Consider the following 27,741-nt stretch of genomic DNA (forward strand, 5'->3'; position numbering starts at 1 on the left):
AAATTCCTTGGCATTTATCACATTTATTAAACCTCTTTGTATGGCAGATAACAAATTTGTGTTATGGTGGTATGCACAGGATAAATTTTAATTTGAGAGAATGGTGTGTTCACAAATATAGCTCTTGAAGCCATTGAATTGTAAAAACATTGCACTGAAAGTCTCTCCAGCTTAAATTTCATTTATTTAAACATTATAAATTGTCCTTCACAATTCCATTCATGTGTTTAATAGAGCACAAATGTAACACTGGAATGTAAACTCCGTGAAAAAAGGGATTTCTTTTCTTTTTTCTTTTTTCTCTTTCTTACTGTCAGTACCCTAGACTGCCCCTGGCACATTGTAAACCCTCAATAACCATTTGTTGAATAAATAAACGATGATATCTAGAAAGTGATAATTTACCTGTACAATATTTTAGCTACCTGTGGGCAATACTTGTGTGAAATGTCCTGTGTTTGTTTACTTTTAACAAACAGCTTTAAAAATACTTCTTTTGTCTTCCTTTCTAAAGCCAATGAAAGAGGTTGTACGATCTCGAACGCCCACAAAAGAGTCAACAACTGTGGAGATCTGGACTCACCCCCAACCACAGGTATGAAAGAAACACTTGATTTTTCCTCTCTCTTCCTTCTAAATGATTTTTATAAATGTGTAAGAAATGTTCTTAAGAAGTGTTTGTAAGTGCATGTTCCATAAAGTTTCTTCAGGTGGTTTTGTGTTATAGTGTTGAAAATATGACAGTAAATAACTATTGCTTTCTAGTGTGGTTTGATAATAATAGTGGAGTTAGTCCATTTGTTGGATTAGGTACAAGCATTCCTCTAAAAGTCTATTCTAAATGATTTTCTATTCCACTGATGTTTAAGTCTAGTGCTAGGATCATGAATTGAAAAAAATTGAGAATTGTTTTATGACTTAAATTTAAGGTTTAGTATAATATAGTAGAATTTGTTTTTATGTTAATCAGGCAAATTTCAGTAAAACCTTACTAAAACAAGTTAGTTCAGGGGGAAACCAGTCAGAATTTGTTTTTAAAAATCAAATTATAATATATTTTTAAAGAAGCCACTTTTACTCATTTCAATCTGGACACCTCAAAACGTGACTAACAAATCCATTCAAATTTGTTTTCCTAGTAGAGGCTATAAAGGGATGCCAAGGCAAAGGGAAAACTTCCCCTCTGCCCTGTGAAGATTTGCTAAAATGAACTGATAATAGATAGATTAACAGAAGAAAAGACATACATATGTATTAACTTGCAATTGTGTTCAGGAGTCATACAAAATATGAGACTCAGAGAAGGGACAAATGGCTGAAGCTTAAATAGCATCCTCTTCATAGAAAAGAGGGGGATGAGGGAGAGTAGACAATTTTAAGGGAATAAGAAATAACTTTTAGAGAAAAGCCCAAAGAACAGACAATGGACCAGGACAAAGTTCCTCTGAGCTCTGGGGTAGCTGGTGACAGATTGCAGAAGGTGAGGGGCAAAGCTTCACTGTGAACAAGGTTGTCTTATTATGCAGATAAAGCTCCCAGGTAACCTCTCTGAGCTGGCCTCAGAAGAATAGATGAAAAATCCATCTCTTCTCTGGTGGTTAATCTTTCTGGTTGTTTAATGAGATTCCTAAGGAGGGGGGTTTAATACAATTGTATTTCTTTTGGAAGAAGTTTTCTCAGTCAGATAAGGGAACTTCCAGAGAGAGAGAAATACTTGGGGGTATTGTTTTCTGAACCACACAGGGATTTTTAAGAAATGGAGTGAGGAGACCAAAGTCTAAACATTTGTATGCTGTTCGGGATTCTGTGGCTGGTTAACTTACTGTTGTTAATAAGTTTAAGGTCTTAAATCTGATCCCTGGGTTGCCAAATTAATAACTATAAATTGTCCTCTACCTAGTTATTTTCAGATGTCTTTTATTTGTTACAAGGGACATAAATTCAGAAAATGTAGTTACATAAATACAGATCTAAAGTATTAGAAAAACAACCCAAATGAAATGGAAGGAGAATCACATTTGTATATTATTTATTTTTTGTGTGCTTCTGAAATTTATGAAAGCCATGTGTTTTGTAATAATAACATCTTACAATATTTCACAGAGTTAATTTATGCTCTTTGGGAAGAGTTACAGCATTAATTTATGAACTGTGGGAAGAAATGTTTAATTTTATTAAAGGTAAATTGCAACCAGGATCTGTCCAAATTGTCACAAGTTTTAAATTACTCAAGTCTGAATTAGTGATGTTTTGCCAAATTTCAAATTCTGACTTTTGCACCTCTGATTAGTCTCAAGAAAATGGTGAGGTTGCAGAATACAAGGTGAACATAATATAATAACCTATCTACATCTGTATTAAAGAGGCATCTCAGAATTTCATTATCAGTTTATTGACTCCTTGATTGAGAATCTACTGTAGTCTTCAGAATAGAAGTTTTGAGAAAAAGTACACAGTTTTAAAACACGCACCTTCAAAATTTGACCTACCATTATGACATAAGGTATGACTGGGAAAAATAGTTAGAAGGCAGATAGAATTAGGCATTGTTATGCAACATCTGTCCTCCATGAATAAGAAGATGCTCAATCAGCAATATTTTATCTAGCCAAGTAGTATATTCTACTAAATGGAGTGCCCTATAATTAACTCTACTAATTCCTTACCAATTACTGATTCTTTCATTTTTAACAAAGTTAAAATCTTGTTAGAGACACAATGGTTTCTTACATAGTGGGTTCTTTTTTCTTGAGGCTCTTTTATTAGGTATGTCGTTTAAGTATCTGACAGCCTTGATTGTTCTTACTGCCTGAGGCTTCAGTTGCAATTTAAGATACACATAGAGTGGTGAGTTACACTGTATATATAATACTCCTATGCAGGTACAGATAGGGACTTTTCCTTTTTTTTCTTTTTTTGTCTTTTTGTCTTTTTTCCGTGTCCGGCAACGGATCGCAACCCTCAGTGTTGCCCCCGTACCGGACCGGGGACCGGCAACGGGATCGCAAGCCTCGGTGTTGCTCCCGCGCCTCGCTCAGCCAGTGAGCGGGAGCCGGTCTGTATGTGGGATCCAAACCCTCGGAAGGGAGCGCCGCCGCGCTTCCCAAGCAGTGCACTATCCAGTGCGCCACCGGGCCGGCCCGAGATAGGGACTTTTCAACCTTGTTTTTGATAAATACAGTGCCTGCCTCTGAAAAGTTTAAAGAAAATATTTGTTTTATAAATAAGCTTTTAAGTTTCCTTATGAAGTAGCTCAGCTTTAACAAGATATTCATTACTCGTTTGGGGGATTTAAAAACAGCTTTCTGAAAATAGAAACTACTGAAGCTAGAGTTCAACCTGAAATTTAAATTATTTCTATTTTTTCATTGAAATCCTTAAATAATTTGATAATGCCAATTAATTAAAATTAATGATACAGATAGTGACTTTGAGGGTTTTTTTTTTTTTCCTTAAATGCACAAGTGCTACAATAGTGCCCCATAAAGCAGAATGGTTTCCAGATGTAAAGCCAACTCTTCAACTAATGAACGTAACGTGTGAACCATGAAATCATAGGTCAACTGATTCTTTGGGTAAAGAAAGTGTTCATTTCCTTATAAGAAAAATTAGCATTTTTGTTAGAGCCTTCAGAAAATGCTAAGGTACACAACTGAAGTACATATTTTGAAGTTTCAAATTAGATTTTCAAAAATTAACATGAGTTTCGATCAATATCAGAAGATAAAGTCAAATCACTCAGAGCACCTTTTCAATGTACAGGGGCCAATGGGCTCATAAACATTTGTTGTAGCAAACATGCTAACATCTGTGCAGCACTTAAAGGAAATAGAGAGCTACTCACAAAACGGTCATTGACCAGCTTTGCATGTGCTGTATACATATGCCAGTTAGCATGGAGTTCTTATGTTTTTGTAATGTGGTATTTTAGATTGTTTTGATGTTTTTTCCCTTCCATAATAAATTCTCCCTCCACCTTCCCTACCCCAGATTCATAGCAATTTTAATGCTCAGTGAGCTAGAAATTCTAAAATAATAATATTCTGTCCAAAAATTGAAGCAAAATAAAACTGGTATATATCTTGGGGTCTTGTCATGCTTTACTATGACTTCCCATAGACATTGTCTTGCTTGTGAAAATATTCTTCTATTATGATGGCATTCTGATTATGAGTACAGACAATATCTTGGCTACCACGATACTTCATTAAATACAGATATTTTGTGATCATGTCTTATATCCACTGAAAAATAAGTAGCTCAGGACAGCAATATTAGACAACTGCTATAGAATGTATGAGGGTGAGGAATGAACCTATTGCTTCACTTTAATTCCCCAAATTTTAGTGGCCATAGCTAATGACTCACATGTCTCCCACAAAGAATATAACTGACCTCTGGCACAGAAAGTAAATAAGATAGTGCTAACACTGTGAAGTGATACAAGAGAAATAAGAAAAATAGAAAGAATGGTTATGTAGAAAAGATGATGGAAGTGTGGCAATATAATTTATTTCTTTTATTTAACAAAACATATAAATTTACTGTGTACCAGGAAGTCTCTTAAGCAATGAAAACATTAACTCATTTAATATTTAATTCTAGTTACAAACCTATGACTAGAATTATCCCTATTATTATAATCATTATTGTTATTTTCCCTATTTTATAGATGAGGAAATTGGGGCACAGAGAGATGCTAGTAAGTTCCAAAGACAGGATGCAAAATCCCTGGATCTGGCTTCAAAGCTCATTTCCTTAACCACTATGTGACAATTCCTCACTACGAATGAACAGCAAGAATGAAAGTGGTCCCTGGGACAAGAAATATTTTAGAAGGAGACTTGCTGATATTAAACCAATATCCTTTTCTATTCAGCTAGAACACCTGCACATATTTGCACATAATAAAGCAAGACGACCCCTTTAAGACCCTGGAATGAAAAGAAAAGAACAATAATATTTGCAGATGACAGAGAATATAAGGTATTGAAATAATCCCCCCAAAATGCAATTTTTAAAAATATTAAATCTACTGTGATAATCCTTAATGAAAATCTTTCTGGAGGACAAGAAAGGCTAATTAACAGTGACAGAATGTGAGAATTTCCACAGTTTTAAAGAATTACCTTCTAATCTTGGAATAGTGGCTAACAGGATCACTAATTCAATATGTTAACAGTAAATTCATTTGATGAAGGAATTGCTACCCTAATCATATTTTTCCACAGTATGGTTAGAAAACCACAGGAGTTTGGCTAATCAATTTTTGTAAAATAAAATCAGTTCTTATATAATTCTTTTATATTCCAAATGGCCTACAGCTGCTGACAGAATGAGTCACACAAGTTTGAGCTTTTTGTTTAGTTTCGTTTATAAATAAAACACCCCAAAGGGAAGTTTAGATCTCAGGTTAAGATTCAACATTAGTGTCTTTACTTCTTTTGTAAGGAAAAAAATAGATAATTCAAGAAAACTGCTTTCCCAAACTATGCATAATTGAATCATCAAATTTTAAGCCCACACTTGGGTAAAATATTGTATTGATTTCAATATGTGTCGACTCAGTGAGGCCACTTGCAAGGTTTTTTCATTAGCAGCAGAAGTCTCTTGAAAAAAATTCATTAGGATCATGAAACTGCACAATGGTTTGCAAGGTGCACATACCATTAACTTCCTTTACTTGCCAGCCAGTTTAGCGCCCCATGTTATTTTTTTTATAACGTTTTTAAGATACACATTTATTTTTTAAAAAACCTTTTTTGAACCACACACTTCATAATTCATATTTTCCTCAAAGCCCAAAGCGCTTATCTTTTGGCTATGATCTCTCTGTGTCGTAGGTTCTATGGAAATGAAAGCTATTATCATGGAAGTATTTGAGATCAGAGTTCTTCCAAAATTTAATCTGGGAACTTTTTAGAGTTATTTTAATCTTTAAGAGCTGTGCTATGGAAGGCCTTAAATGCCAAACTAAGTTTAGAAGTAACTCTTTACACAATTGGAAGCCTATTTATAAGTAAATAAATAAGTAAACAGGCCCTGATGTGATAACATTATTTATAAGTAAAGGGTTTTATTTTTAGACATATAGAAAATACTCAACATTATTAACTAACCAGAGTCCTATGATTTCTCCATTGTCTTTCACCTTTAGTGGTATGAGTACTTTACTTTCCAATCGTTAATAACATTTATTTTTAAGTTATTATTACAGTCATCATGTTAAGTGCTCTACAATAATTATTTCCTTTTCTTCAGTCCTTATAGCAGCTTTATTGAAGTATAGCTATTAATATCCCCTTTTCTTACTTGAGGAAACTGAGGTTCAGAGAGGTTAAATAATGTGCCTAAGGTTGCACAGCTTGCAAGTGTTAGATAGGGGGATTCAAACATGAACATTCTGATTCTAAAGTCCATAGTCTTTGACCAACCAGGCACTGCTCCCATTCTTATCATATTCATATGGAATGACTCCTCAGTGAACATGTATCTCAGGTGTGATCTGACATTCCACAATTTTCATGGCATGTTGGTGAATCTCAGCAGCATAGCAGATGGGTACCATGTCCACAGATAAAAGGCTTGTGAGCACTCACAGTAGATTAATACACAGGGCAACAAATGGGAATCGTTTTTCTGGAGCTCTTGGGCCACAAAGTATTGGCAGCTGACTTTGAAAAGAAGTTGCTAACTATGATGTTCATATCTACTGGTTATTAGGCTTTGGAAAATAAATATAGAATTTAAACACCATTCAATATCATAATAATTCAAATGAATAAAATATAGATTCTCAGTTTTCAAATATAAGGAAGAAATCAAGGATGAATATACTTTTATCATATGAATCATTTGTTTACATAGAGTTTTTGATTATGACTCATCAGCCTGTGCAGGAGTCTTCTAGCAATGCCCAGCACCCAAGCAAAACAAATCGCGTTTGTAATCACAGAGGGAACCTTTTTGATGACACTGAAATCAAAGTGCGAAAAGCTCATCACTGGGTTTATCATCTGGGTTCATAAGTAAAGCACATTGGGACTGAAATGGAGGCAATTCAAGAGAGGAATAAACAACAGAAATAGGTGGGACTACAGCTGGGAGAATCATTGGGGTTAGGAAGAATTGCCAGCAGGACACATTTGAATGCACAGGAGGGAATATGATCAATTTGGACTTTCAGAAGCCAGAGGTCCTGATCTGGTGGGAGGAATTCTGTAGAAGAAAAGATATAAGCAGTGCTGATTCTCGTGGTCAGACAACCATATTATTTGGTTCTCTTTGTAGTAAGGCTCCAGCCAGTGGCTCTCCCATTAAGTGTAAACAGAGCCTAGGACAAGTGACAAATTATTTGAATTTGTTGCCACATCTGTGCCTTGGGGTTATTTATACCATTCTCATATAATTGCTATGAACATTAGCACAATATAGACTCTAAAGCGAGCACATAGATGTTGAATAAGCGGGTATCCAATTCTTTTTTTCCCACCAATCCCATGTAAAAATAGGAAGGTAAAAGAGGAAGCAGGGAAATACCCCAGGCAAATGAACTGGACAAGTGAAATTGGCTTAACAAGCATTGACATTCAGATGTCCATGGCCACCATAGCTCACTCAATTCCGCACTTGGGTAGTAAGACTGCACATCTTGAAGTACTGCCAAGTATGGTGCAGATTAGTTCTGGCCAAAGATAGAGTTGGTTTTCACCTCCTGCAGTTGAGCAGGCTGAGGACCTTCAGAAGTATAGGTTTCCTATAGAGGAAAACTAGATAAACGTCAGAGACATCATATGTCCTTGCCTCTTCATTGATTTTGACAGGAGTTATCCCAAAGGAAAAAAAATTCAGTTGATTCAAGTTTATATATCAGTTTTTCAGATCAGCATGAAACCTAATGCCAAAAATACTTTATTTTGGCTAATCAAGAATTATTATAAACAAATTAGGGAGATTCTTTTGGATTCTTGCTCAGATCTGTTGTAGCAAATACGTAGGTCTCTAGTTACTCTGATACACGTGCTGATGTAATCTGGAGCTAAATTAAACAATAATAAAAATAAAAATAAATCTTTTTTAATCTCATTTATGAATCTATTATATGACCTAATGATTAGATCAATTGTTGGTTTCCAGCACAATTGTAGAGCAAACTGTTATCCTCACTAGATTTTTTTTTTGGGGGGGGGGGGATATGCAATGGCATTTCTGAGTATGAAGGGGAAGCATTTCTCCTCATGATTTTGGCAAATTACTCAATCTGAATAGGGAATCTGTCATTCTGAGATTTGTTTCTTTAGAACACATTCTGTCTCACATGTAACTATGTCAAATTGCTCTATTTCATGTTACTGCCCAAATGTCAGAGAAGTAATGCTAGAACAATTTAGCAAGTTGCATGCCTCTGAGACTTTAAAGATTTTTTCCTGTTTTGTTTAGTTTTCTGTTTTCTTTGACTTTGTAGTAGATAGTCCTCCCCTGCTGTTATTTCCTGCTGATAATTCCTATTAGCATACCTTGTAGAGCATCCTGATCTCTCTGTAGTTGTCAGCCCTTCTCTATGATATAGAGTTCTGTTTTTGTTAACTAAAATTATTGAAAATAGGGGAGGACAGTGGAAGACTTTCCACTCATATTGAAACTCTCACCAGGTGTTTGCCAAGAAAATCTTCAGGTTGGACTTAGAAAGAATTCACAAGGGTGAGCTTCCAAATGGGTTTCATCTGTATATTCTTTACAGCAAGGCTGCAAAACACATCAGCTGGACTGCTGCTGCAAAACTCCATGTCGTTTCCTTTCTCCTAGACTCCTGCTATCTGTCCATTCTCAAAGGGCTACCATATTTTTCATCCTAAATTCCAGCACTGATTATAGATCATCCCAGCTTCAAAAGTCTTCAATTGTCTCCCATTGTTTACTGAAAGAATATATTTACTCCTCTGTGTGTTTTGGCCTGTACCTTTCTTTCTGGTCTTATGACCTGCTAATTTTTCACTGAGTACTTATGTTCTAATCACACTAGATTCTTTGTTCTTTCTTTAATTTTCTTTATTCATTCCTACCTATTTATCTGTATATATTTCTCTCTTCCCGAACAATGTTCTTCTCTATCTGTGCTTAACCACTGTCTTTGTACTCATCATTTAAGGCATCTAGATGGCTATTAGCTCTCTGTTCTTTGAGCTCCCGTGATATTGTGTCTGTGCCTCGAGGGCTTTGTCACACACAGACTTACATTTCAAGTATCTGTGCTCATATCTTATTCCTGCACTACAATGTGAATTCCTGAGAGCAGGGATGATTTTTAACACATGGCACACACCTAGCATAGTATCTGGTACTGACTGGGTGTTCTTTAGTGCCCGGTACAACATTTTTTCTCTCACCTAAGCACCTATACTTTTTTTTAAGATACAATATATCATGAGGTAAAAGTTTGGGCTTTGGGGTTGGATAATCCTGGGTTTAAATACCAGAGTTGTCACAGACTAGCTTTGTAATCTTTGCCAAACTAGCTCTGAGTTTTATTCTCATCATTTGTCATGGCTATAATAATTACACCTATTTCATCACAGATTAATGTAGATTATATTACATACCTATACAAAGCATTTAGTACAATGTCTGGCAGATAGTAAATATTCAAGAAATGTTACTTTGCTTATTGAGCTCTGGGCCACAAATCAACATTTTATAATTTAATAGTTTTATTAATTTCTTTATTCATTCATACTCTAAAAAAAAGTCTGTGCTGCCCTGTCTTTAAACCTATGTCCTCTCACAGATAAGTTTCTATCTTTATTTTAAAGTCTCCAAAGAGGAAGATTACTCAGCTTCTATTGGGAAAATAGAATAACTTAATCAGGCCCCTCACCTTAAACTCTGGTTGGGGGTGGTGCAGAACATTCTTTGTAAATAAGTTGTTTGTGGGTGGATTTGGTGCACCTGTGTGGCACCACCACCTTGGCTAGCATTTGCCTCAGGGGGCCGCCGTGCACACAGCCATGCTCTCCAACTATGGCTTCCAAGGACCTGTTTGCCAGTTACCTAGCTCATAAACCTGCATGTGAGGGGTCTGGTGACCCAGCCTGGTGTGTGAGGGGTCTGGGGACCCAGCCTGCCATGTGAAGGGTTTGTGACCCAGTCTGGACAATGAGTTTGAGGGGTCTGTGAGCTCCAGACACAGCCCACGCTTGACAATTGGCCCAGTCAGCAGGATTACTGTCAGGTAAAAGTAGCTCGACAATTGGCGTAGTTGGCAGGATTACGGGCGGGTAAAAGAGCCTGACATCTTCTAAAATAATTAATTTATTAAACTCTTCCTTTATTTGGAAAGAGTGGAACGATAGGACTTGATGAAACAAGACTCAAGAAGCAAAGCCGACTCTTTTACTTTGCCATGTATTGTCACTGCTGCCCTCCACTTCCATCAGTGCTCTTGGTACATGTAGGCTAAATCTGAAACATGATCAAATGAACTCTGCTGCTTGGAGGCCTCAATAATTGACTTATTAATTAAAGCCACATTTAAAAAATCAACTCTAATTTGCTCAAGACTGTCAAATGACCTCTTAAAATACTCTATAAAACAATTTTGGCGTGGGTTATTTCTAAAGTACCTGTTTATTTGTGAGCTACTTTTATATTCTGGGTATTTACATAAGTAGAAACATGTTGGTAAGGCATAAATTTCAAAATTACACAAATAGGAGATTTAGTGATCTACCTTAGCTCTTTAATGCATGTGTTATATACACCATGATGTATACCATTGAGGACATTTTGGGCCATTTGCCTTTGTGTGTAAAATAAATTGGTTTCTGTCAGGGAGTGTCTTAAGTATTCTGATGCAAGGAATCTGAACACCCCTGCCTTTTACCCCCCATCTCCTTCTCCAGTTGACCTCAGGGTATCCTGAAGAAGTATCTGATTAAGGTATGTTGAAGAGTTAAGACAAAATGAATACCCAGTCACACAGCTGTGCTGATTTTTCTTTGAGGCAGTGATACTCATTTAGGCTTATGTCAGTGAAGGCAACATGGGGGTCATTTTACCAGCACAGCATGTCTTCCCCTGGATACCTTAAGAAGATGGTAGTAGAGAATATTTATGAGAGAGGTTTGATTTTTAAAGAATTGCATACTTTTTTGTTCCTTGAATGCATCTAATGAGTACACTTTGTTAAGTTAAATTAAATTTGACCTGAGGATGCCTTGAGTTCGCATGTAACAACCTGCAACATCACTTAGTACATAAACAAACTGAAAGCCTAACTTAGGAGTAGCCTCAGACAATAACAGCAGCCGAGCTTCAGCCGATCATAAGCTGCCAACTGATCAGACCATGTTCAAATTATGCAAATACTGAGTTATAACCAATCAAGCTATTTTTGTACCTCACTTCTGTTTTCTGTCAATAAATGCTGCCTATCCACATTTCAGAGCAGAGCTCTCTGAACCACTCTGAACCTCTCCTGGTTCTGAGGACTGCCTGATTCACAAACCTTTCTTTGCTCAATTAAATTCTGTTCAATTTTTTTTGTGTAAAGTTTTTCTTCTAATAACTTCTAGAAGAAAATAACAATTGCTCTTCTGCCTTTTCTCCTTTGAGTGTTTGGCACTGTTGTTAATACATAGTATAGAACCATATTGGGCCTCTGTTGATATTTTCTCTATTGCAACAACTTTCAAAAGCTCTATTGTTAGTTTAAAAGGGAGTTTTATAACATGTCAAATGCAAATTTTTTTCTTTTAATATTCTAATAAAAACGTCTTTAAGAGTTAGCTCTTCCATGGTGATATAATTTACACCTGTACAAAATGCATTTTGCTCTAAATGAAGGTAAATAAATTTTTTGTGCCATATGTCCCACTCTCTTTGCTTGTTTAATATTTTTTGGAGTAAGCTGTTTGTAGTACTTCTCCCCTGCTTTACTGTCACCCAATACAATAATTCAAAAAAGCATTTATTGAGTGCTTAGTTTGTGCTAAGTCCTGAGGCAAAAACTAGAAATATAATCATGAAAAAGAAAAAAGAAAAAAAATACAGGCCCTGTCTTTCAGTAACTCACAGTTTAGTAAGAAAGAATGTTGTGCCAACCCCAGTTATAAAACAAGATGGAAATAAGTAGATACTAAATGGTTGAATAAGTAATATGCTGTGACCATGCAAAATAAGTGATTGCATTTGACTGGGAGTCAAATCAGGAAAGATTTTGGTTGGCAATGGCATTAGAGCTGGAATTCAAAGATTAGAATGTTAAGGATGGAGTTAGGATCAATGAAATAACATTTTACGATTAAAAAAAAAATACCATGCTTTGTACTTAGCAGAATCTCATTTAGCAGTAACAGTTATTATTTTCCAAGCTCACATAGGCAGTCAGTGGCAGAGTTGGAAACCAGACCTCCTGGTTTATGTGATAGTTTCCTTTCTTCATCTTTCTTTCATTAAGGGAAGTATGCCTTATTAACAGAGTTGTCTCAATATCTTCAAGAAAGGTCTTAAACTGAACTGGATCAATTTTAGATTGATTTGGATTATCTTGAGAATGTCCATTTTGGAAAACAAGTACAATAGAAAAACAGATTAAAGATCAAAAACAAATTATTGATTGTCAAGTATTGAAGGTTATTTGAACACAGAATTCAGAAGAATGTGAAAAATCTTTTAGGAATATTAAAACACACACACACACATACACACACACAATTTGTGGCCCATACACTCTTTTGATTCTGAGCTTTTATCAGGCAAGAACATAGAAAATTTCAGCCCAGGTGAGCTCTCATGTGGCCTGTTTTTTGGAGTTTTCAAAAAATTTAATTCTTAGAAGAAATGTTTGAAGTGAGTAAGGAAATACCCCCAGTTAAAACTATACTGTAATGTAATTTTGGGACTCATTTAGTTTTAATAATAGATAGTTAAGTTATACATTCTGGGCATCAGCAAGTTTGTAGTTTGCAAGTGATTGTATACAGATGGTCAATTATTTAAGATGGCTTGACTTACACCTCAAATTTTGAGTTTTGACCTTTTCCCAGGCTAGCTATATGTGGCACGACACTCTCTCGATGAGTGGCAGCCATGAGATCACGAGGGTAAACAACCAATACAACCATCCTGTTTTTCACCTTCAGTTTAGTATTCAACAAATTACATGAGATATTAAACATTTTATTATCAAATAGGCTTTGTGTTAGAAGATTTTGCCCAATTGTAGGCTAATGTAAGTGTTCTGAACATTAAAGTAGATTAGGCTAACCTATGATGCGTGGTAGGTTAGGTGTATTAAATGCTTTTCTGACCTATGATATTTTCAACTTACAATGGTTTTATGGGAACTTAACATCACCGTAAGTTGAGGAGCATCTGTATATCATTGTCTTGTCACTCACACATACTGACCCACATATAATATCAGCTTACCTCCAAGGAGTGCACTTAATAACTCCTGCATCTGAATTTCACTTCTTGGCTTTCCCCCAGCTTTTCTCCACCTCTTTTATTTCATTGCCAAATGTAACACCTGATCCCCGCATTGATCCTATGAAATATGCTAGTTTTTGCTTTCTCTTTCTGAATTTTTTTCTGGCATTGCTTAATGTGTCAAGACCTATAAGCATGATGCAAATTTCAATAATTTCCAGTCATTTATATTCGCCCAAGTTTATTTTCTGTTCAGAAATATATTCTCTAAGTTAAAGTGACAATGTGCCTGGTTATGCCTAATAATTCTAAAGCTGTTGAATTTCCTGGAATGTTATTTTATTTTTTAAATTTTCAACAGGTTTAATTTCAAACCTGTGTCTTTTGTTCATTCAAATGAAATTCCCTTGTGACTAAACTGTTTTTTCTTCCCAACTCAAATAGTATTTCAGTGTTCTTTAAATAAATTAAATCTGTAATTCAAATTGTCATATTTCTGACTTTCTATTTTCTTTGGGGGAGAGAAACTGATTTGGAAGTCTGTGGGGGTTTTAATGATTCAGACCATGAGAGCTTCACATTTGTTTTTATAATTTCATAGACATTATAATGTAGACACTATAAAGATCCAAGAGAAGCCTGTAGAAAAAATTTACAAGGCATTACAATATAGAGAACTAAAAAAGTACATCCACTTAACAATGAACATGAGGAACATTGCTTTATCAAAAATGAAAAATAGATGTATGCACTTTATCAAAAAGACTGTGTTCCTGAAAGTGAAACATGTAATACAGTTAAGACTATACCATAATAAAATGAAATAGAAATTCATTGAAAAAAGACAGGACAAACAGTTGCACCTGCTACTGAAAGATCTTTAATTCACTTACCTTCCCATTTTTGTGTTCACAATATTTAAGGAAATGTAGTCTTACCAACATACAGCCAAAACATGTTGATCTAGATTTGTGTTTTCTGATGTCTGGTAGTTAGTTAGACATTGAAACTTGTGTTTAAAAATCTAACAGATTGTATTCCATTACCCTATAATGCTCTAGCAATAAATGTATGTTGGTGAATTGAATGATCTAGTGACCTAAAATAAGTTAATGATGTTTCCCATGTTCTCTAACATGTGCTTAGGGAATACTTTAAGTCCTGGCAAGGCAGAGAAAAATAGATGCTTAAATTTTGGAGATTAAAACCACAGGGTATCCCTAAATTCTCCCCATGTGGTTCCATCTTTATTCAAATTTGGCAGGAAGAATTTTGCATTTGTTTCCTCTCCATTGAATTCTCACTTTGGGTGGGGCAGTAGAACCTACTCAGTGCTTAAAAACATGGGCTTTGGAAATAGGCAGACTTGGATTTCAATCTTAGTTTGGTCCTTGCTAACTATACAACAATGGACACACTAGTCAATTTCTCTGTCTCAGTTTTCTCATCGGTAAAATGGAGAAGATACTACCATAGCTGCTGCATAAGGCTGGTGGAAAGATTAAATTCAATAGTGCATGTGAAGCAATTAGGCCAGTGCTAGCTCTGAAAGGGCTGAATTTTTAAAAAATATCTAATTATCTGGGCTGCTTGCACTATTCATCTTTGTGGACTAGCAATAACGTCTTTTTCCCCTATTGAAAAACGGTGATTAACTCATTCTCTATGTAAGACCTTATCATTCATTTTAGAAATCACCCAAAGCAATTAATCAGATTTTCAGGTGTGCATTATGTAGGCTAAGGGATGTATAAGTATTCAGAAAAACATTTATTTCTTCCGACAAACCTATGCCTTGGATGGGGAGAAAAGATTCACATTAAAAATCACAAATCTCCTTTAATTAAGTGCTAAATTTTGTGTTGCAGACTAGGTACCATAGTAGTTAAAGACCAGTGAGACTGATGGGGGCTACAGTATTCAGTAAACACTTGTTAGAAAAGGTGAGATTTGAGCTGGGCCTTCAGAGATCGGTGTAATTTGGATGGGCAAAGAAAGAATAAGGAGAATATTCTGCTGGGCTGTAAAGTGGGGTAGCTGTCAACAGCATGAACAAAGGCATAGCAGAGGAACAGGAATGACATTTAAGGAGATGAGAGTAGCAATCGGATTATAAGGACGACATGTAGTAGCCATCAGGTCTCCCCTCATTTTGCCAAGGTTTTGTTTTTCTTCTCAGACAATTCCCAAAGATGACTGAGTGGTGGGATTGCTTGGCACAGAAGAGTTTAAATTTGTTTTCTTCCCTGCTAAGTGATTCTGAAATATAAATGCTAACGCCTAAAGAGTTGAGCTTTCAGTTTACTGTGTGATTCCATAAGGGAGCCATTAATAATGTCAGAAAGCATTAACAGCCTAGACAGGAGGAAAACTCTAGACTTGAAACTTTCACGACAGCACCTGAAATAAATTAGCTAAAATCAAAGGAGTGGCAGAGTTGAGATGAGTTTTTTTTAGGTATAATTATACTATAACTTTTCCAATTTTATATTAAGTCATTAGCCATTCAGGACATTGACAAGTCTAAAATAAGATTTTAATATTTATTCTGGATAAATTAAAATCAAAACGAAGAAGGAAGCTTGTTAAGTAAGCTTATTTATTTTCTAAAACATGACCTATTTAAAAATATAAAGTATACTATTGTTAACTATTGTCACCCTGCAGAGCTATAGAGCACTAGAACTTATCTCTATCTAGCTGTAATTTTTTTTATCCATTAACTAACCTATCCTTATCCTTCTGTTCACCCCTACTCTTCCCAGCCTCTAGTATCCATTATTCTACTCTCTGCTTCTGTGAGATCAACATTTTTAGCTTTCACACATGGGTGAGAACATACGGTATTTATCTCCTTATGCCTGGGTTATTTCACCTAATGTAATATCCTCCAGGATCGTCCCCTTTGCCTTGAATGACAAGATTCCATTTTTTGTGTGTGTGGCTGAGTAGTATTGCATTGTGTAAATATACCACATTTTCTTTAGCCATTCATCCATTGATGGGCACTTTGGTTGATTACATACCTTAGCTATTGTCAATGGAGCTGCAATAAACATGAGGGTGCAGGTACTCCTCTGACATACTGCGACATAGTGACATAGTGAGGCTGCTGAATCATATGGTTCTATTTTTAGCTTTTATTGTATATTTTCAAGTAGCTAGAAGAGAGGATTCTGAATGTTTCCAACAGAAAATAATGATAAATGTTTGAGGTGATGGATATACTAATTATCCTGATTTCATCATTACACATTGAATACATGTATCAAAATATCACATTGTACCCCATAAATAAGTACAATTATTATGTGTCAATTAACGGCAATAACAAAAAAGTATGATCTAAGTTACTATGCAGGTTAGGCTTTTGTATTGTCAGTGAAGAAATTATATGATTTTGCTTTGCAACTTCACTTTACTAAAAAATTGTTTTCTGGCCAGCCTAATAAAAGGCTTCTAAAAAACAAATGTCTGCTTAGATACAGTTTATAATACCTTGTAAAATCTGTCATAACCATTTTCAAGTTTAGAAACCCCAAAATGTCTATGACTTTATTGCTTTGAACTAATGTACTGCAGATTACACTGGATAATTAAAATCAATGGAGGGCAATCACCAGAAATTTATATAATCTTAAAGTGAGATAATATTCCATCTTTGTACAGCAAAAATCCTTGTCATATTCTGATATATATTTATGCTAAAAATATTTGAAAACCTTTTTTAAGTATAAGGAAATTTGTTTTTAGAAAAATATCAATGTGCAGGGAACACGAGCTCTTTTTTGTGTGTAATTTGTACACGAGGTGAAGTAAAAATGTAACCTTAAGACAGTTTGAACATGTATACTTACAGTATCCCCTAGAACTCAAGTTGTTTTCTCATTGTTTTATTTCTATGTTGAATATCTCAATTTTGTCCTAATGAGTCTCTATCTCTGAATATGATCATATATGTCTCTTCTATTGGAGGCAAGTGCCTTTCTCTGCACAGAAATCATCTTGGTTTGGTGAATATGAATGCTGCTAGAGTGACCAACGGAGTTGGTGCATTGGGAACTTGATTCTTACTTTTCAGTGATGAAAAGACAACAAGAAGAGGTTGCTGTACAACTTGACAGCGTTGTTGATAAATGTTCTGCCACTGTCAGCAAATATTCCAGAGAATCCGTATGCTGCAAGGAAGTTCCAATTTGATTCTCCATTGCTAGCCATACCACAGGAGAATATGGCAGTGCAAAAGGCCATGAAGTACATTAGTCACTGTTTCAGGGCCTTCTTATTTTGAATCTGCCACAGCCATAGAATATAGTCTGGAGGTACAGAATGTGACAATAGGGAATTAGCAGTAAAATCACTGCAATTCTTCACTAACATCTGCGAGCATGGAAAGCGAAGACAACAGCTTTAGGCAGTTTCCAACAGATACCTCACTTTCTAGTAGAGAATTTGTCCATGTATCATAGATAACTTCGTCCAAATTAGAAATGGAAAGAGTACTCTAAATTATTTTTATTTAATATGTTTTAGTAGAGTACATTTTTTTTTTGGTTTGTTTTCCAAAATATACCCATTTTGAGGTACCAGAAGAGATATAAAAGTAAGCTCTTTTTCATTGATTACAAATGGGAAAATTAAGCTGGTAGGGAAAAACTTCAGTCATTTAAAATTTTGTAATTCTTATGTGTAAGATTTGGTATTCCATAGCTGAAGCTCTAAGAGAAAAATTGCCAAATTACTTGCAAGAAAGGCCATCCCTGAAAATTTTTACAATTTATTTAATTATTTTCTTTATTATTATTATTGTTATGATTATTATTATTGGTGGCTGACCAGTACTGAGATCGAACCCTGGACCTTGGTGTTATTAGCACCATGCTTTAACCAAAACTAATCCTTTTATCCATTATTTTAAATAATTATAATAATTGCAGTAAAAAATGTCAATAAGAGGCTAAGTGGATGAACAGGGAAAATTCCATTCTGTTATAGGGACACTTGCCAAGGAAACAAAGTGCTGGGACAATCATTGTTTGCATTAAACCTACACATCTTTTAAAATATTTGTATTTGCCCTTTGCAGCTGTATAGAGATATAATGATACACTGGTACAATTACACATGTAGTTTTTGTTCTCTAGACATTAACAATTAGTTAAATGAGAATCTCAGAAATATGAAAAACATCATCTAGTGTATTAACATGTAAGTAAAATAGGAGACAACTAAGCATACCTCAATTTTAAGTTCTTATGGACATAGGCTAGTAAGGTACAGTTCTCTCCAAGAATGCTACTTGGCCATGAAATGTCCCAGTTCATAATGCTGTGTTCTGCAAAGGCTCATGGGGGCACCATGGACAATCTCTTGAATACATCTTTGGCTAACGAGAACTGAGAAGACTCACTTCAATCTAACGTGACTATGTAGAGTGATTTCTATCTTAGGCCACATTTGGAAATGTGGAGAACTATCAGGAGGGCAAGGGTCCGTACAGTGCTCTGAATGTTATATCAACTTTGTAAGGAAAGATAGATGAATGCGTTTGAATTTCATCCATTCTTTGGCCGTCATATGTATTGCAGCCATTATTATTGCATGAATTAGGTGCTGATTGATTGATACAAAGTTTCTCTGGTGTTTGATGAGCTGTGGCATAGAACAGATTTACGGCAGTGTATATTGTAAAAGCCATGCTAACTGTGTTCATTTCTCCTCAAAAGAATGGAATAGAATGGTCGGTGGCAACGAGGTGAAGAGAAGGCGTAAGACTGCTGTGAGTGAAAATTATAGAATAAGAACCCTGTGCAGTCTAACAGTCAACACTAGATAGATTGTCATGTATTATACTGAACCACTAGATGGTGCCCTCTGCAACTTTGTTGATTTCATATTTTCCCAGATTTTGAAAAATACCCCAAGTGCCCTGTGTATGCAAAATATTTAAATGTCTCCTCTAAAAATTGTTAGAAATGTGGAATATCTTACTAGTAACTCTCTGAAGGCTACTGCATATGTATCTGTCCTCAATCAATATGATTACATTACCTCTGGGGGGATTACATGCATGCATGCATACATGAACTCACTTTTTTTTCTTCTAGATCATATAGACATTTGACCAATGAATCCAAGGGTGAAAATGTAATTTATATTCTCACAACTAAGAGAAAAGTTGCTAGTCCTTCAAGGCCAACCCTAAATGTAATTCAATAGCAAAATTTGGTTCCACCCCAACTCCTCACCTGTCCCTACCCATTGCTTCCTTTGATTCCCTTCACCCTAAACCCCACTTAATGCCTCCTAGAGCCTCAATTACTTGAACTCTTTTAGGTAATAACTACTATTATGAGTTGCTTCCTTATATTGCTGATATTATGCTGTAGTAATAAACTATGATCTCATTATGTTTATTTTTTTCTCCTTTTGTCATACTTAGTACCTAGTAACACATAGTCCTTTTTCTTTGTTGATAATGTAGAAAGCACTATATAACACTCTACACAATATTTAATACACAGCTCCTCAAAAATTGCAAGAGCAATAGGGCATAGGCCTAGTAGTAACTTAAATGTTTCTCTTTGTGCTTTAGTTGTTATGCAAGGTCAGAGCTAAGTTCATTGCTTAACTATAAAATTAAAACCCCTATGAGTTATGGTAGTATCTATGTCTCAGTTTCTGATGTTTTTATTTTTCTACTTTCACTTAATTTTAATTAATATTTAATTTTTATTACTTAATTTTTTTTTACTATTTTATACTGTGATTTATTGTGTAAGGCTAATTGAAATCATTGTTGGAAATAAAGCAGACATATATTGTGTGTGTGTGTGTGTGTGTGTGTGTGTGTATTTTAGTTTACAAAAAATTATTTTTGCTATAGTAGTATTTACTTGGAACCAACATAATGAAGAATATACATTAATGCTATGGATATTTTTGAATTCAGAGAGTAATTACACTATGCACAAGAATTTCAAATGTGTTTGAAACTTAACTAGTAAAGGCCAAGGTGGGTCTTTGATGCAAAAGTAGTTGTGTTTTCAATTATTCCTTTATTACGTAGTTTTTACAGCATGCTTTATTCTCACTGTGTCACTGAAGAAAAAAGTTACCACAAGTAAAAGGTAACTCCAAATTTATGACTATATGAAAACATAAAAATTTTAATTTTCTGTGGCAATACTGGCATGGTTTTAGGAGCTTGACTTTCACAGAATAATGCAATATCTCTAGACCTAATGTTCCAGAATGCCATCAAGAAGACAAGACAATCCAGATAATTCTATAATATTGTTACAATTGGTTTCTAAAATGGGAGAACTTGCCACTTTTCTAGGAAAATGATGTTCTTTTTAAATGCATCTTTTGTTTTTATTTAGTGTAAACTCTACAGCATTGAGTAGTATAATCTTTATCTTTGCTTGCTTATGGCATGCCAACAGTTATAGAACTAAAAGTTACCTACAAGGAGAAGATTCTGGCTAGTCAGAGCATGCAGATAAATGATAACTATAGTGATAGCTTCGACAGGGAGGTCTAGGGCAGCAGCTGCCAGGGTGGCAAATGAAAGGGCTCTTGTGACCATACCAGGGGAAATAAAGAAGCCAATGTGTCTAGGTAGAGTTATGCATTATTAAGGCATGACTGCATGTATTCAATGCACCTTGTAAAACCAGACAATATTAAATCTATCATATAAGGTATCATGTATCTTTATATTAGCATTCAACAAACCCATTGGGATTTTTAGTTTTTAGTCTGTCTTTTCCAAGGGACTTGTGTACACATGCACACACACACACACACACACACACACACACACAATCTGTAGCACTCTATGGAAAAGTTCATAGAATACATAGAATATAGCATAGTTTGATTTAGATGAAAGTGATTAATATAAAAGATGATTGTACTCATAGCTCCAAAGCATTTCTCTTTTCCTTTTTTTTTTTTTTGTTTCCCTATTGTGGGTACTTATATTTGGAGACAACTGTCATTATCTAAAGTAAGCCATGGAGGAGCCAATGCGTTTTACTCACATTCTCAGAAGAGAGAATTTTTATCATCATTTAAGCCATGTGTTTATTAAGATTCTGTGCATTAAGAGATAATAAAAAATTCCTTCTTCCATGTATTGTTTTAATTGTGAAGGACAAAAAATATTCTTTATAAGTTATATGATGTGTCCAGAATGTATTTTAATATACATTTTAGGAAAGAAGCTTCAGAAACAAGGACTTTTTTAAAATTGAAAGTTCATGATTACAGTAAAAAAGAAAGAAATATAAGCACAAAATATATATTTTTAAATATAGCTATATTATAGTCCATGAATCCAATAGTTTGCTGTTAAAAATAATCTCAGTTGTATTCTTAGATTTCCTAAAGTGATCCTGAGACTCCCTGAGGCTTTGCATGATTGGGTCATGTTGAATTCTAGCTGTCGGGTCCGGGTTATGATTTCATTGACAATGTTAATTATTCCCAATTGTATAAGAGTTTTGAAAAATAGGGCTCTTTAATCTTAATAAAAATATTTTCTGATAAATGTTGTATAGTGTAAAAAAGAATAGAAAGCCAAACATGAATAAAATAAATTCAAAAGCATTGTCTTTCTTTTAACACAGATGCTCTAATTTTTCTTATTATAGTTGGTGTGATATCTCAAAGTTTTCTGCTCATGGACTCAGGGTTTTTTTTAATATCATTACTGTAGAAAATGGTAATGTTGGTGTGAAACTCTAGAGCTTTGATAAAGCCTGCATAGCAACATTCCACCATGCAAAGCTGTCTTTACATTTCCTTCTTTCACAAGGGGGAGAGAAGAAGTAAAGGGTCAGCTTTTCTCAGGAACCAGTTTGGAAGCCTATGCTGTGGGATCATGTTGAGAGGAGTCCATTTCTGTACTTGCTTAAACTGCAACTCAAAATCAAATGACTGTTGCTCAAACAATAGCTTGCAGTGCACCTCGGAATGGGCTGTCACTTCTCACGTACAGTTACGGGCAGGATTTTGGTTTTCTTCATCTGAAAAACTTGTCAACTAAGGATTGAATTGATATTTTCTTAAGAAATACAGATAATATTGGCTTAGATGACCTTAACCAACTACCACAACTTTACCACATACTGATATTTCTATACGCTAATATAATTGTAATAAAAATTCCTTTGTTTTTAGGTATTAAGAAGCTAAGAATCTGTATTAAAGACATTTTGTTTCTCACAAATATATCAAGGAAATGTGAAATGTTTGCTCAGCCAAGTATATGTTAAGTAGATTTGAGTACTGTAACTACTTTGAACATCTGAAGATCAAATTCTTCATTAGTCAAGTTGAGATGGAGAAGAAGTTTTTTCTTTTTGGAACAGTGACTTTTTTTTCAGTTTTGGAAATGACGCATTTTTATTTGCGTTATGAGAAAACAAATAGATAATACAAAACTAACAATTATTTTGTATATTTCTCTTAATAATGATTTTTAAATTTATAAAAATAGTCTTTGTCTTAACCTTTTAACTAGTTTTTCTCAAGACTCATTGGCATACATTCCTGTTTCTAAAATTTTATCTGACTGGCACGATAACCTTCAAGAATGACATACTAGATAGGGAAAATGCATACAAGATAAAGAAAAAAAATACTTTTTTAAAAAAAAGGCTAAAAGTCACTTCCCAAGGAACTAATAAGAATCAAGCCAACAAAGAAGAGAAGCCTGCCAGGTACTGGCAGGATGATATTGGTGATTCTGGCCATTTGTACTCATTACATTACTGTACATAGAGGTTTAGAAAAAATATTTTCTATTTATTATGAAAAAATCATAACCAAGATAAATACCTTTATATGGTTAATCTGTTGGCACTGCTTAATAGGCCCACAAAGAGAAAATACATTTCTATAAAATAATTTTTGTTAGAAATTACCCACAATATACAAGTGAAATACTATTTTAGACAGCTTGATCCTTGCTGAGACTATCGATGAAGGATCTACTTATTTTTTCTGCACTAATGAAGACAATTTGGCTGGTAAAACCTTTTGCCAAATAAATGGAAAATTTAAATCCAGCTTAGAAACTGTGTAGTTCAGTTCTTTAAGTTGCTGAAGAAAAAAGAAAGACATTTATCATGTTTTATATGCTAGGTTGGAGTCTGTGTAGAAGAACCCTGTTTATTTTCAACCTATTCCAAGAATCTGAATTTTATACGTAGAGATCAGCTAACACTCCACTGTTGCTTTTTATTTCTATCAGTGTTGAGTGGGTAACTTTCACAAAGAGTGTATTATTTTATTTTGTTTAACGTTGCAAATTAATCCACTAAGGATGGTGGCTGTTGTGAATCTAGAGGTTAGAGTTCCTTTATAGGGGATCATACATTTCAGTAGATTTTTTTATGCAATTACAATTTAAACAATAACATTATTTAATTCTCACTATGTTTAAAATCTATATTATAATGAGGCATTTTGAAAGGATTTCATTGTTCTTATATATCTCAATAGTTTACTCCTTATTTTTTCTATTTTCCAGATTAAATAAGCTTGCTATTTAATATTTTCTTCTATATTTTGTTTTCTATTGGTTTATTTATATTTTATACTTATTTCAAAAGTGACATTCTTTTCATTGTTCTAGTACAAAGGTAAACATAATCTTGTACAGGAGGAGGATTATGATTTTAAAACAGTATATTTCTACAATTGGTTAATATAGCAAGACATCTTTTACTATTTACCTGAAATTTGTAGTTAGATTTAGATGTAAGAAAATGAAATCCATAAGGATCAATAATTTTATCAATTACTTTAATGTTATCAGTATAACAGGTTTTGGAATCAGATAAATTTGGGTTGGAATCCTATGTTTCCTAATTTTAGCCCTGTCACCCTGAACAAGTTATTTATTCTTTTTGTGCCATTTAATCGCTTGATCTTGGTATGTTTCAGGTTAACTCATCTATAAAATGGGATAGTAACATATCCAAACACAGAAAATGTATTTGGAGAATTTAATAAGATAGTGCACATAAGGCTTTAGCATAACGCCAGACACATAGTAAACTCTCAAAGAAGATAGTTCTTATTGTTTATAATGTAGTCTTTCTATTATTGCTGCAGTCCAATTGTCAGCACAAGGATATAAATTTAAAAGAAGTCATAAATTCCCTTTAGGAGATTATCAGTGCTCACTAAGTAGCTATAACAGGTGCATCCTTATCTTGTCTTACCCTCTAAAAGCTCCACAGCAGTGACTCTCTTCAATCTTCAGTTCTGGTTTTGTTATTGTTGTTTTTTACCTTTGTTTCTGTACCCACAATTTTTAAAGTTACAGATGATAAAAGAAGTCCATCATTTTTAAGATCACTTATGCCAAAGCATGGATACAACAACTTGTAAGGGCAGAATAACACAATGGACAATTGTTACAGCTTGAGAACAGTGATGAGTTTACCTGTCGATGGCATTAATCTGTGCTTGAGTACTCTACCTACATGTTTCCATGTTCTTATCTGTCATGAACAAAGCAAGTTTATCTCAGTATTTTACCCACAGAAAACTCATAGACTTTTAAAAGTGCCTTTTCTGCAATATCATAAATTTTCATATCTTTGAATGAAAACAAAACATGGTCACAATTTTGTGTTGTTGAGAATCATGAGATGCTTTCAGAATTTCCAGAGATTTTTGAAAACTAAAACATTTAAAAATATACCTTGTCACCTTGAAAACACTGGCTATTTGTGTTGCTTAGGGATTATAAGATTAAAAGAAAGGTCAATAATTTTAGTGTGTGTGTGTGTGTATGTATGTATGTTGTGTATGTATGCACCATTTATATTTTACATAGACATCAAATTGTCTAGGATCATGTTTTCATAACATTGTCATTTGTAGACAGCACCATATAAAATAAGTAGGATGGCATCATGTATGATGTTAAACATAATTCAGGTAGATGCACATCGAAATCCTATTTCTGCCATTTAGAAGGTGACTAATTTGGGGTAAGTTACATAATATCTCTGAGCTACACTTTCTTCATCTATTTAGAGTTAAAAAACAACCTGACTATGTATTTGGGTTGTTTCAAAGGTAAAATGAGATAATACAAACAATGCAAGGTCTCATAATAATGCCTGATCCTTGTAAACTCTCATATATTCTAGCTGTTGTTGTTTGTATTTGTTGTTGCTGTTGTCCATCCATATCCGTACAATTCGATAGTATACAGCTGTCAAGACTGGGAAAATAATTATACCTAACTCATATGATTAAATGAATAATACATATAAAATACATGTAAAGTAACAGTGCTTACAATATACTAAGTGTTCAATAAACTATATCTTAAAAATTATAAATGTTGTACATTACTTACACACATACACTCTTTATTTTTACTTTTTTTTCTTCTTAATTTTATTTTACCAATATACAATGTGGGTGATTATTGTGGCCCATTACCAAAACCTCCCTCCCACCTCCCTCTCCCCCCTCCCTTCCAACAATGTCCTTTCGGTTTGCTTGTTGTAACAACTTCAAAAAAATTGTAGTTGTTATGTCTTCTCCCCAAGATCTATCTGCAATTGTTTAAGGAACATCCATACCATTTTCCATAGAGGCTGCACCATTTTGCAGTCCCACCAACAGTGTATGAGAGTTCCTTTTTCTACGCAACCTCGTCAGCATTTATCATTCAGTCTTTTGGATATTAGCCATCCTAACTGGGGTGAGATGGTATCTCAGTGTAGTTTTGATTTGCATTTCCTGGATGCTGAGTGAAGTTGAGCATTTTTTCATACACTCTTTAGTAGCTACTGGTAGAGACTTACATATCCAATGTGTGGCTGGTGAATCACATATGCTCACAACAAAGCATTCCAGTCACTACTATTCTAGAAAAGCAAATTAGTTTTGTGCTTTTCATATTTCCCTGTCATCCATAGATATCTGTTACCTTTCTGCATGCCTTTGAAATGTGTGCTTTATCTATCTAACTTGTAGTCATTTCACTTCATCTCACCAGATAGCATCTGCCTTTATTTCCATCCATCATACATTCCTCCTACATTTATTTTCCACATTTATCTCATATATTGGAATTTGGAATAAAAATTTACGAAATGAATAGATCATTTTCTAAATATCAGTTCAAGAAGCAAGAGGCTGAAATCTGTGTATTGTGTTTAATATGCAATTTGTTACTCAAAAAGAATTCTGCTTGTCACCAACATTTGGCCATTTCTTTTTCTTGTTTAGTTAATTCATGTACAGATTGTGGTTTTGGAGTTCACCAGGCACAGATTTAGAACTAACATAGATGGTCAGTGCTATTCAGACGTCAAATTAGAAACCCATTCTGCAGAAAAATAAACTGGTTTCAAATGAGAATCACATATGCTTTGTAACATCCATGGTAAATTTTACTTTCTATCAATTTTAATATCCCTAACCATGAAAGTTATCTTGAGTACTAATATAGAGGAATTGCAATTGAAATGTTAATTTTCTGTCTGTAAGACTTTAAAACATCTTCATTGAATGGTGCAACTCTGTATTACTGACAATACATTACTCTCTTTCCAGACAACTAAAGAGATCGATGTGCCAACCTTTAGCTCATACATTAACTGACCCAACTGTCTGATTGAACATGGTCATATAACTCAGAACCCTTTATTTCTTCTTCATCATGCACTACACACTGTAATTGTTTATTATCCTCCATTGCATGTTTCTGCACCTTCTGGCATATGCTCAGATGGATTATGCCTAAGATTAGTAAGTAGAACCCTTTATTTTTCCACTGGGACCAAATCTTATTGTTGTGAATATTAACAAGCCCCTTTTTCAATATTGCTCACCCTTTTTGATTTTTTTTCTTTTTAACTTAATATTTAATTAAGACAATGTTCAAACATATGACAATGTTGAAATAATTTTACAGTGAACACTTGTATATTCATTTATTGGTTTTCTATTGCTAACTAATACCTTGGTTAGTGGCTTAAAAAACACACAAATTCTGTAGGTTGGAAGTCCAGGCATAGCATAACTGGATTCTCTGTTCAGGGTCTCACTGGGATGAAATCAAGGCATCAACAAGGACTTTCGTTCTAGTCTGGGGCCAGAGTCCTCTTACAAACACACTGGCTGTTTTCCAAGTTCATTTCCTTGCTGTTGTAGGACTGAGGCTCCCATTTATCTGCTAGCTGTAGGCTGAAAACAACTCTCCACTCCTAGAAGCCATTTGCAGTTCCTTGACACAAGGCCTTCAACATAGGCAGCCCACAACATGGG

At 34.5% G+C, this 27,741-nt stretch overlaps 1 protein-coding gene across 1 annotated transcript in view; it reads left to right on the forward strand.

The window, feature by feature from the left end:
* The first annotated feature begins 517 nt into the window (after positions 1 to 517).
* The window catches only part of LOC103591260 (protocadherin-11 X-linked-like), a 262,098-nt gene continuing 234,874 nt past the window's right edge, over positions 518 to 27,741 (forward strand). The window contains exon 1 of the mRNA XM_008573674.1: positions 518 to 595. Within this exon, the coding sequence (XP_008571896.1) occupies positions 518 to 595 (78 nt within the window). The remainder of the gene's footprint in view (positions 596 to 27,741) is intronic.

The sequence above is a fragment of the Galeopterus variegatus genome, unplaced genomic scaffold (assembly GCF_000696425.1).
Source record: "Galeopterus variegatus unplaced genomic scaffold, G_variegatus-3.0.2 Scaffold952, whole genome shotgun sequence".
Lineage (NCBI taxonomy): Eukaryota > Metazoa > Chordata > Mammalia > Dermoptera > Cynocephalidae > Galeopterus > Galeopterus variegatus.